Genomic DNA, 12,918 nt, shown 5'->3' with positions numbered 1-12,918 from the left:
AGTCCATGAAGTTGTTTACTACTTTTACAATCCTATGACTTTTAAGACACCTGTAACTTGTGACTTGACAAAAAAGGTCTGTCTTATCCTGTTTTTCAAATTTATCAAGGTGATTTTCAATTCTGAGCATGTCCTTTAAAGCATCTACGACTGCTCCCAGCTTAGTATTAATAAAAATTCAGATGGTTTAATCAGTTTTAAGACCTCCCTCACTTACTGAATATATATATTTTTATAGCAAGATGACTGACATGATATTTATCAGATTCAAAACAAACAATTTGACTGATTCATAGCTATTGATTATGATTTATTATCTACAGTAGGAGGGAAAAGAAATGTATCAGTGGAATATAAATGTAAGCATATCGTGGTGTGGAACCACAACATGCTTACATTAACACTGATGCACAAGAAAAGCTGCAACTCTGCATTACTACTAAACACATCTGGAGATTATCACAAACCATCTTTTCAAGTTTTAGCCTCCATTTCAAATTATTTTAAAATGACACAATACAAAAATGACAGTCTAAATGCTCGAGTTTTTTAATTATTAAATCCATTTAAAATGTTTTAGAGCATGTTCCAGCACACTTAGGGAAGTCTGTACACAGTTTAAACACACTCTAAAGCCATCAAAAATTGTAAGAGTTCTTCAGCTAATTTTCAGATATTTCCTTTGCCATCTTCAATTATTCTACAAGTTAATGCTTTAGATGAGTGACAACTTCTCTTCAGAATTATTCAGACATTTACCACAGTTCATATCTTCTTGGTTACGTTCCACCACAGTCAAAGGTCTTCAGAGTTGTGTAAAATAATTACAAGCTTTTAAAAATATCCTAATCAAAACAGAGTAATTTTGAATTTTAAAATAACTTCAAATGCTGTACCTTAACACACTTCTCCACAAATGAAATAATTGTGAGAGGTCCTTTCACTGAAGCCCAGGTATTTTAGAGAACTTTGCAGACCAGAATCAATCTTCTGGCATCAAACAGCCTATGAATCCAGAATATACTCCTAGAAGTAATTTTCTCTCTTGCTATTTTTGTAGCTTAAATATATCTATAAAATAGTTAATGTGCTTAGGAGTATTATCCTTCTTGCTCTGCTCTCACCAACTAATGAGATTAGTTGTGTGTCCATGTATGTGTGTTCCTTTTTTCTCTTAATACATATGAATTGCTTTATGTCACGGTAGACAATAGTGTTTTCTTTTCCACGTGAATATACTAGACTGAATACTCTTAAAGGATTCATTTTCTGGTTCCTCCTTTCTTCTGGCCTTTCTTAGACTAGGCTTGAGCTCCAACTATGAGCAAATGACACTGGAGACCACCTCATTTGATACAAACATTGTACATGGAGCCAAAGGTCTCTTCTGTAATGATAGCTCAGTCAGATTATTTAACAAACCACATGGAAAAATTAGGAATCATAATTAAAAAGAGATAATGCAAGTACAGTTCAATCCATCTCAATTGATGGGTCTCTGCTGTACCACAACCTTTTAGAAGGAAAAGTGATAAAGACCACAAGCAATAGAGAATTACCACAATTGCATATTATCCAAATGTGAATTTGTCAGATGTGGTCCCAGAGAACCCAATCTTTCTCTCACCTCATGGAGGCAGCCAGAGCTACTAAATGTTTTGGTTTTTTTTTTGTCTTTCAAGGTACCTGTCCATTTCTGCACACAGGCACCGATGTTAATAACCTGGTAGCAGCACCTTAGGTAACCAGTTATTCTCCTATCACATCTTACAGAAACAATTGTGTATTCTGTATTCTGTGATGAAAAGAAAAAAATCCAGTTTCTAAAAGTTCTACATTACTGCACACAACCCTTTGGATTTGGGAAAAAATATGTCTGGGAAGATGCTGGCTCCCTACTTTGTCTGTATTTTGTTATCTCCTTCAAATGAAGACACTTTAGTCCATTTCTCTATTGAAACCTTCCTTGTATTTTGACTGCCAAAAATGCAGGTATTTGCTCAGTATTTGCAATTAGAACTGCTGCTACAAATAAATTAATCTTTTTTAGAATACTTAAGCAGATGGTTTTCCATCCTTTGAAGAAATCATGTAATTGAACCTGACTGCCTGCAAAAGCAGTAACAACTCTCACTCAAAGAGTGGGACAGCTAATGTAGATTCTTACCCTGTAAGCAGCTCTGCCAATAAACTAATACCGGCCTCCAATTCTCATCCTACAAGTCCAGAACTCATTTTTACTTATGCACAACTACTGGTCTCCTAAGTTAAAGGTAATTCTTATGGGCAAATGAAATCCAGAAAAAAACCCTGAAGATATTTATTGGTTTTGAAGTTGTTACACTAGGTACCTACATGTCACTTACAGGTGAAAATCAAGTGCATTGATTGATTATTCAGCTAATCCAAAAGGAGGTATTGGTAATCATGTACTCAAAAAAAACCCCAAAAACAGGCCAGCCACAGCCACAAGCTATTGTAATACATGGCTTGTGGCTATCCCACTCCCAGCTACATAACCCATTACACACCTTTTCATTCTGTAACTCAGCACTTATGCAAGCACCAACCCAAACCAGGCCACCCTGGCCAGTTCTTTTCCAAACAAGGTGAGAGAGGATGCACGTGAACAGCCTGCAACTCCCAAAAGAATCAAAGATCAGTCCAGATGTTCAATGGAAGATATGTCAAATAAACCAGTACCATTCCAAATTTAGTTGAACTGAATTAGCTGAAGACTGTCCATTATTTAGCTAAATTAAGTTACAACCTTTTTTTCAACAATTTGGTCTCAGATATTAAAATTTCAATTAAGATGTTGTCAAATTCACACTATTTGAAGGCTCTTGTGAAAGAATCATATTTAACTCTGTATTGCAACCTAATGACATCAGTGCCAGCAGGGCAGCAATCTGCTGCACCCACAAGAGAAAGGAAGCACTCCCATCCTACCATCTCTGGGATGACACACAAAAACCCTAGGCCTAGAAGGACACATTCCCTCAAAAACAAAACAAATGAAAAGACAAGCAAAAAAGCCAAACCACCCAAACCCAACAGAATTGAGAGAGAGGCTGGAGGGCAGTAAGACTGACTTTTTGAATACCTACCCTGTCCAATTGGCCCACGCTATGACCAGTCTCTCACCAACCACAAAATTAATTTCTGAACCAATTCAATGGCTTAACTAGAGCTGTGCTTAACACTGGATTTTGTCCTTTTATGAGACGAGGTAAGAAAAAAGATGGAGCTCCTTTCACAATAAGTATACATACATGTTACCTGCTGTCAGTCTCAATGTAACAACTATGATTTACATCCGTTCTAAATGCAAGCATTCCTAAATCTACTCTTTTGCCTTAATAAAAGCTGCAATACAGAAACACACATGAACTGGCAGCATGGCAAATACCAGTGTCAACAAGTGTACTTCCTTTATGGACAAGCCATGCAGCTACATGTTAGCTGTTGCAGAGGAAAGAGTGCTTTTGTTTAATTCCTAAGTTGATAGAGATCCATTCTGGTGCTGTTTTACATTGTGCAGGAAGAAGCAGTAGTTACAAATTCCAGTAAATGAAGTTCTGCCAAGACAGATGATCCTTCCTTCCTATGTTATAGATCAATCACAATTTCAGTATGTGGGCTGAACACCAATCAGTATAGCACCATAGCTTTTGTTTTATATACAACTATGACCTCCTTAAGAAAATAAACTGCAAGTTTATTGTGCTTGCAAACCTGACTTGTCCATGTTTAGTTCTGACTTCATTATGAACAAGCACAGTACAAAATCTACCATGCACAAGAGCACTTTAATAAAAGGATATGGCCTACAGGGAAGAAGATTCCAAGACACAGAACAAGATTCTAGACTGTTAAAATGGACCACTGAAGATAAGCCCATCATCTGACCGTAGTAAACATGCACAAGCCACAGTATGGCTCCCTTGGGGAGGGTTTCATGATTCCCAAAAAGATCCCTTACAAAGAACTCAGGAAAACCCAAAACAAATAAAAAACACCAAACAGAAAGAGCTAATGCACAGGGAAAAAAAAAAAAAAAAAAAAAAAGAAACCCAGCACCTGCATTACATACTACAAAGAAAAAGTTGCAGAGAAAGAGGCAAGTCTGTTCATTAACCTGCATATTTTAATTCGGAAAACCTTTTTCCAAAGGAGAAAGGGGTAGGAGGTTGCAGATTTTCCATATTCAGTTAACTAGGAGCAGCAAACTCCCTCCCTTTGTCCCTCCCCTACAACTACTAGCTTCACACATTTGCATTGTTACCTTCACTTTTTCTCTTCTCAGGCAGCAGAAAAGACAATTTTCATCAAAAGACCAATCAGAAACACCTTCAGGCTCACAGTCTGTAAATCAGAAGAATAGCAAATTACTTCATATTCATAAACCACAACACAACTGGAGCCAAAAGAGAAATGCTGAATTAAATACCTGTTTCACAACATTCTTGCCTGCTTTCTGAGGATTCAGGCTTCATTTCGGCCATTTTTCTAAATCCCCAGATTACCAACCTATATACATTTTATCTATGCACAACAAATCTGTTTTTCTGAGCACTGCAAAATACACTCCCAGCTACATAAAGATGAACGCACACTCATTAGTAATTTTAGCCAATATGAAACTAACTGTGAGCACTGCCTGGGGGAGGGGGAAAAAAAAGCACAAATCACCACGGTAACACACATTTTCTAGAGGCAGAGCTGAGGCTGCTTCTGTCATTAGAAATGCAGAACAAGATACAAACATAGAGATTGAATACCTTTAAACAAACTGAGATCTTTTAATAATCCAGGTCCAAACAGGCCTTCTAGAATACTTTCAAACCCTAAAAGCAAATAAAAGAATTGTTAGCTTTCTAGATTAGTACGTCACTATAATATTCACAATAGCAGTTCTATATTTATCTGTTCCAAGAACAGAGCTCAACACGTTTTCTCCAAGTATTACAAGATACACAGGTCAATTGTGATGACTGAACTACCGATAAATCATAGCACAATCTAGAGTCCACTGACTCCTGGACTTTTCTAAGTAGCTAGGTTAAAAACAAAGAACATTGCAACATTTAAATAAACCATTTTGAAAAGAAAATAGGAAGCTGCAGGTTCTACAACACACCGGAGTAATTTGTACACAAACAAAAATACTCTTATTTAAGCCTCCAAAGTGAAAGAAGGTACATTTTCCCAATTTAGAAAATACATTCTTCCATCTCAGTGGCATTCTGTTACTTTTCTGAATTTCAGTAAACATTAGAAGCAGTATTTCCTCAAGAACTGCCGTTTTGAGGAAAGAAAATTAAAAGGAGAAGGATTCAGCGTTGCCATATCAGTAAGGAATGAAATTTCAATCACAGCTCTGCATCCAAGACACACACAGTCCGATTTACTTCAATGCCACGATTTATACCTCACTTAAAATAAATCTAACCAATTTGAGTTTATTCCAGAAGAGGAAAAACGTGCACCAAAATTACTGCCATTATTTGGAAAAGTTAAATCAATATTACACTAACCCCCTGCTGGCAGTAAAAAATCTACAGAGCTATTAACTACCCAGTACTGTGAGAAGATGGGTTAGCAGAGTGAGTATGAAAAGTACGAAGATTACTTTAAGGGTGATAGACAAATTCCACCTTATAAAAATGTAATGATCAGAAAAATTCAAGACTGTAACTTACTATACTGCCTGCCCTTCCCTCCCCCCTCCAATACTTTTTGCTTTGTAGCTTTAACAATGGTTTGCAAGTAGCTAGTGGCTTCTAGCTTCTCCTACTTCCTTGAGTCTTTGAGTGGCAGAAGAGGAAACAAAAAACAAATTAAGAAAGAAAAATATGGTCTTAAATTTAGAGAAACTTGCATGGGTGAATCAGGGACAGATAAACTACCCAAAATAGAAATGTTTAAGATATCAGTCAAAATCTAAATGATCATGTACTATGAAGGAAATAGTTTATTACACTTCAAAAGAGCAGTAATTCTAAAATAATTCCGACTTCATCCAGATCTAATATCTAAGTTATGTTTTGGAGAGCAGTCTTCAAAAGGAAATGACAAATAGCGTTTCACCCCTCTGGGAGTCAGCAAGAGCGTCATGCACCAGCATCTTCAGCGATCAGATGCAGGATGCTACAGAATTTGCAGGGTGCAACATGACTTAGACGGCAAAAGCATTGCTGAGGTACAACACCTAAAATATCATCTCAGAAAGGACCAAGAACCAAAAAAAAAAACAAAAAAAAAAAAAATCCCGTGAAATATCAGTCAGGAGTAAAGAGAAATAGGGAGAAATCAGAAAACAAGGTGGAAGAGGAGAAACTGGAAAAACATCCCATGGAACAGCACCTTGTCAGGCAGAGAAGTAGCACTGCCTCCAAAAAAAGCCAATTCAGGCTTCAGGAAGTGGCAGGAACAGTGGGAAAGGGCCGACCAACCTGACCTAGAAGAAAAATAGGAGAATCAGGGTATTGACCCATAGGTTTATAACGTTGAATAGTTCATAACGTTTTTAACATATGGGTAGAGACCCTCAGAATTTGACTCTGAAATGAAACCTTAAGGAAAATAGCTAACCAACCTTGTTCTTGATCTTTTTGTTTAAAACTTGTATTCTATATTTGTATATATATATATATATAAAAAAAATTTTTAAAAATCAGAAATTTTACTCAAACTCATCAATCTTTTAATAGTAACTGCCAGTGACTCATGCCCCACAGTTTGCCATGCATGCAATTGCACACTGAGGTCCCTGCCAAGTTTTACAGCTTGGATATTGTACGATCGTAGTTTGCTAGCCCACTGCTCTGAGTGATGCTAATGCCACTCGGGTTTTATTAATATTAAATATTGGATTTAGCAGTTGCATAGCAACAGCAGAACATCTTATGTGCAATGTTTGACATTAAAAAAGGCAAATAAGGGAACTATGAATGTATTCAAAAATTATACTAGAGACTGGTAAAACTGCCATAGAGCTGAGCCCTATTCCCCCCAAATGCAAAGTGCAATGCAGCAAAAGCAGTTTAAGCCCTGTGATGTTGTGTTCACTCATTCAGGGCTCCAAAAGAGCAACTGTGTACAGTTAATCATGCAGAATACATTGAAAACAAAATCTTGAAAAAGGAGCTGCCTACTTTTTATAGTATTTTTTCTCTCCATTGTCACTGCTCTTAGAAGCTTGAAAAGAACATTTCTTTTCCCACCGATTGTCCTTTTCCATTTGGCAGATGATATTTTCCTGCATTTCAAATGGAACAGAAATTAACATGGCTCCCTCTGCTAAATTCTAGTTCCTATATTTTCATCATCTGTATTTCAGTGTCTGACAGTTCACAGCAGCTGAAGAGCAGAGCCAGTGGAAAAGTTGCAAGAATTACAGAATTAAAGAAAGAAAAAGAAAGAAAATTCCAGTATTTTAGAAATCAGTATTAGATTTTCAATATCAGTTGTATTTAGATCTCTGATAAGCTCTTCAGAATCAAAGCAGTCACATATTTAACTCTCACAAATGTTATTGGTGACCTCTCCAATGAAAAACATTTTCTGGATGTTAGTATAACAATTTAGAAAAAAATATTTTAATTTTAAAAACCGTCCTGAATTTATAAAGTGTAAAACATCTCTCTTTTCTAGAAGACTCTCTAGGAAGTGAAGAATTAGAAAAAATTAATCCCAGAACAAAGAAAGAAAACCCTTAGTACTGAAGCAAGGGTGAAATAACTTTTTAAATGCAGAGTTGTTACACACTTATTCCTATTTCACAACAGTTAAACTGTAAACTAGTAAAGCCTCCCCTAAAACATCCTCTGGTAAAAATCAGAATATATATGTGCCATTTTTCTGCTAAGGGTAGCAAGGAAAGAAATTAAAACTAAAGAGAAGAGGGGGAAAAAAAGGTTGACTATGCAGTCTTCAGCATTATCAATTTCCACTAGTTTTGTCTCCGTACCTAAACAGTTTTATTTTCACCTTTTCTTGGCATTTTTACCCATCTGTAACCAAATATTTTGTCATAAATTTAAACTCTAATTGTAGTTTGATGGCTAATGGTGTAAGACAACAATGTAACATAATAGTTAAATTTAAGCTTTGCAAAGGAAAAAAAAAACTATAACAGTTAAGCCCTCATGTCATCTTCTCCCTTAAAACTGAGAGCCCTTGTGATCATTAAGTAGCTACCAGGCTCCTTGGGATAACAGTATCTAGTAACACAGATTAGCCAAAGACATTGTCTACGACAAAAACAGGAATGCAAGATCTTCAGAAAAAGATAGGGATGCACTTCTGGAGTGCCACTGACACAGAACCTAGCATGTCAAACAATGCTTTTTTCCCCCTCAAGACAGCACAGGTCAAATATACCTTTGAATAGTCACTACATAATTCAGCCCTAGATATGCATCTAGTCAAAGCAGTAAAGCCTGACTTTAACTTACAGGTACAAATCACTTTGGGGGAAGTAAAAAACCACAGACTACTATTGCTCTGAATGCATTATTACATACATTGTTAATAACTCAAAAAAAATCAACATAGCAAGGGCAGAAAATCAAAACCAGCATACATAGTTGTCAACTCCTCAGCCCTTATCTGTGCATATCAATTTAATTGGTGAATATCAATTTATAAACTAAACCTCAACAGACTTCATGAGTACTACCAAGGCCAGCAGTTAAGTACAGTAGGTCATAGAACCAGAGAATCAGAATATGCAGAGTTGGAAGTGATCCACAAGGATCAAATCCAACTGCAATGGACCAGTTGCAATAGAAATTAAGACAAGTGACTAATCAGCATTTATTTATAATAATTTTTTTATAATAATAAAAAATATATAGCAATTTGCACATTAAAAGGACAACTTCAAAAAGCTGGAAATTTAGTCAAGTCACTTAAGACATTAGTTGACTATATATTTTGTTTAAATTTCTTAACCATCTAAGAACATATTAGAAATCATCAAACCCATGGGGGAGAAAATCTGACCTGCTAAATGGGGCAAAAAAAATTAAAAACCAACAAAACCCAAACCCAAGTGACTAGGAGTAAAAGCACAAAGAGGAGACAAGCAGTTGGGTGATGGGCAGGAAGATTCAGAGCAGAGAAGATAAATCAAAACTTAGAAATGTTGCAAAAGTCAGAAAGGAGATGCAAACAGCTTTAAAGTAAGCAAAGAAAATCAAAACCAAGGCACATACAGAATGGAATTTCTAGATAACATATGTAGGAATATGGTAGTATATTACAAAACATTCAATAGAATGGCATAAAATCATTCAACAAAATCTATCAAGGTGGTGTTACTAACATTTTTAAGTTAATTAATGTAACTTAATATTCAATGGATGTGTGCTGGTTTTCTTTCTGTGAGTTACTCAGAGTATTTGCAGCAGTGTTTAATTCCAGAAAGTCCTGAAATATTGTGGAAGTCCCAAAAAAAAAAAAAAAAAGAAAAAAAATCACTTTGAAATGTCACAACATTAAACAAGTGAGTACCACAGTCTCAGACTGGTAAAGGTTTTGAAAACCAATTAATAGTTCTCAGGAATTGACAGCAAAAATGGTGTCAATCAACATGGGCTTACAAAAATTCTTATTAGAGTCTTACAAAACAAAAATTTTAATTAACAACAGGTTTGATACAATATTTTTAGACTTTTGGGCTGGCATGACACATCTTGATTAAAACCAGATATTTTAAAAAACCCCAGAATTTAAAAAAAAATCCCTAAGCCAAACCAAAGGAAAAAAATCAGTCAAATAAATACAAAACATTAAAAATCAATTAAGTGACAGCTTTTGAAACATTTGTGGCAGTGAGAAACTACTGGCAATGAGGTCCATCAGGTACTGGTTGTTGGCCCTGTGCCATTTGCCATTTCAGTCCTAGTCAGTGACTTGGGAGAAAGCAGTCACTAAATTTGCTGGAGCTACAAAGACAGGAAGAGCAGCAATTAACTAAAGGCCCAGGTCACAGAGGCTGCTTACGAAAGCAAATGCAATTAAACACTACTTGGAAAGGGGGGTAGGGGGAATGGAGAAAGCCACAAATCACACATCTAGGAACAGGAAAAACAGCTTCTCAAAGACATACCCAGATCCAGCAGCTGAAACTGGAAGCTGATCAAACTCAGCCAGACATAAGACACTCTTTAATTTTACAATGGTCCAATTGAAGACACAAGACACACACCCTAAGACTGGATCATTGTTTTCCCGTCTCTAGGACTCTGAAGGTGTTATTTAGGAAAGCATAGGCTGGTTGCTGAGATCTATTTCCCTTTCATTCTCCCCTAGCACTTTGATTCATCGTGTTAGGAGTCTCATTAACTAGTTTGAAGAGCCACCACCATCACATCAGGTTTTTACTGGATTTCTCATGCCTACATTTTCTGGTCAAGATTGGTTATATTTATCCACAGCTATGGGATTTGAAGCAGGAATTAATTCAGAAAAATCCTACACTCTATGTGTAACACGGGAATTCTGTCTCTTTCAGGACAAAAATCTATTAAACTTAAATGTTTCAGTCACAGGCATCTTAATAGAAAAGCAAGACCAAGCAACAAGGGAGGTGGAAAAAAGTCACAGGACAGTTATTAATATACACTAAGTCTCATGACATGCATATAATTATAAGTTGTGAATATTCTTTTATTCATGCAACAAAATAAAAGAAACTCCCGTCTACCTATGATGAGAGATCTCATTATCTGCATGGAGACCAATTAAGAACTCCAACTACCAGTTAAACCAACTTTGCTTTAGCTTCTTGGGGAACAAAGTAAAAGCTGCACATCTCAACCAATTTTTCAAATTTCATGCTTCCCCATTCTTGTTAATGAAACTGCACTGTTCAGAGACTTACTGCAGACATTCCTGCTCCAGAGGATTATGAGGACCTTAAATATCAACCTGGTTCTTTAAGAGCAATATAGACACATGCATACAAAAGAAAAGAACTAAGTATGTGAAGACAGGTACTGTTTAAAAGAACAGGTATATCCAAGTTCTGTATAGCAACATACAGCTCTTCTGTAGCTTTTTGCACCAAAAGACCCTCTGTTCTCAAGACAGAATACAGAATATCATGTGCTGAGGTCCCTAAATAGGACCTTGGAGCTCAAGAAAAAAAGAATTCTTTGGTCTTAAGAGCAATGCTTTATTCACTGTAGAAGAGCATCTCCAGTAGAGAAGCTTCATTTGAAGTGATCAAGAAGTGAACAAGATGCATGTTCTGCCAAACAGCCACTACTATGTCACCGTTACAGTAACGTACCACAGCAGTGAGCTGAGAAATCAAAAAAGCAGCAAAAAACTATAAGAACTGTTGATAGAAGTGCTTCTGACTGACCCTCAATCCTGCAGGACTTAATTAAAATTCCATTACTAGTTTGTAATTTTTATAAAAAAGCTGCAGCAGACCATCCTCATTCTGCTCTCCATACATCCCTCTCAACCAAGCTATTCTTTTTCCTCTGAGAACCAAGTCTAAGAACATTTTCTCTGATGCAATTCCAAACTCGCAGCAAGGCATTTAAAATTTAATGAGCTAAATATAACAGCATAACAGCTACATATCAGAACTACAGAGCTGCAAAGCACTTGCCTTCACAGCAGAAAAGTGCCCTGCCAAATACCCTAGAAGAGGGTAGACCTCTCCACTCTACAGGCAAGAGCAGAGAAGCAAAGCAAGTTACCAGCTTGTGTCACAGTACAAGAAATGGAAACAGGAGAGTCTCCATCCAATGTTAGCACTCTTAACTGGCAGGTTATCTCACTGATTACAACTGAAAATTCAACCCCAAAAAACCAAAAGTGACAAGTTATAAAGCTTGTTGCCAGAGTGCAGAGTATAGCAAAATATGGATCATCTCCTGCTTCCCTCCCACGAGGAGTATTTTTGTGTGTGTGATCTGATATCAAGAAGAGAATTACACAAAGGCATGCAAACTTCTTATCTCCAATCAAAAGTCTCAGAAGAAGAATTCAAGAAAATCTAAGGATGTTTCAACAGCTGTCTCAAGATCCCCTCAGGATACATCAATTGTTCTGGCAGGCTGAGTTGTAATCCTCATGTGGATTTGCAGGGGTGAAAGGATCCTCAAATTTGTAGATACTGCACCACTAATCTGGCTAGTTGTTCAAGTCAGGGGTTGTGGGTTTCTGGTTTATATTTAACCCAAAATCAGGAGATTTATTGTACGACTATCTGGTTTCCTTCACTGCCAGTCACCACATGCAGGACCTAACGGGAATCTTCTCGTGTAAATACTTGCATTTTATTACCTTAGAAAATAAACCAGGAAATACAGACAGCACAAAATGACAAAGAATTACAACAGTGGAGTTTCAGTAACTGCCAACTTTCTGTGCATCCTTAAAAAATATAGGTTTTACTTAACAGTAGAATAGGATCTAAATTTTTTTTTTAAGAACTTAACTAAACTAAAATCCAAATTTTAGTACGAATTTTAAAAATAAAAATTGAAGTGGGATTTGCTTTTCAGTATCTCAGTTGAAAGACAGTGCTCTTATTTGTTCAGCCTCCAGGTATGGACTTCCAGCAGGCAACCAGGTACAACTTTCACTGATAAGAAACTGTAAGAACTAGCTAGGAAGTTTACAGATTAGAAAAGTCAAATAGCTCAAGAATGAGAATGCACACTAGCACAAATCAGCATGGACCAAAATACAGAGACCCAAACATTTCTCAAACTTGAGGCTATTTTTTTCAATTTTTAACCGTATTGCATTACTTATTGCAGCAAAATAAAAACCTTGAAACTTTCTTCCCATTGGAGACAATCCATTAATGCCTCACTCCCAAGCAAAGGTAAGGTGGCATTCATTAACTACCACTGCTTATCCCCATGTGCCATGCTCCTAATG

General features: G+C 36.5%; 1 protein-coding gene across 4 annotated transcripts in view; it reads right to left on the bottom strand.

Annotated features, from left to right (window-relative positions):
* Nucleotides 1-12,918, bottom strand: part of LCOR (ligand dependent nuclear receptor corepressor) — a 90,666-nt gene that overhangs the window by 55,136 nt on the left and 22,612 nt on the right. For 3 of the 4 annotated variants that reach the window (XM_041460988.1, XM_041460994.1, XM_041460993.1), the window contains exons 2-3: nt 4,785-4,850; nt 4,289-4,368 (exon numbers count right to left, since the gene is read on the bottom strand). The exons of the other annotated variant lie outside the window; for it this stretch is intronic. In XM_041460988.1, coding sequence (XP_041316922.1) covers nt 4,289-4,368; nt 4,785-4,850 — 146 coding nt within the window. The remainder of the gene's footprint in view (nt 1-4,288; nt 4,369-4,784; nt 4,851-12,918) is intronic. 4 annotated transcript variants of the gene reach the window in all.

Source organism: Pyrgilauda ruficollis, unplaced genomic scaffold, assembly GCF_017590135.1.
Source record: "Pyrgilauda ruficollis isolate IOZ18807 unplaced genomic scaffold, ASM1759013v1 scaffold15, whole genome shotgun sequence".
Taxonomy (NCBI): domain Eukaryota; kingdom Metazoa; phylum Chordata; class Aves; order Passeriformes; family Passeridae; genus Pyrgilauda; species Pyrgilauda ruficollis.
The sequence above is the reverse complement of the archived record's forward strand: the minus strand, read 5'-3'. Positions and strand labels throughout refer to the sequence as shown.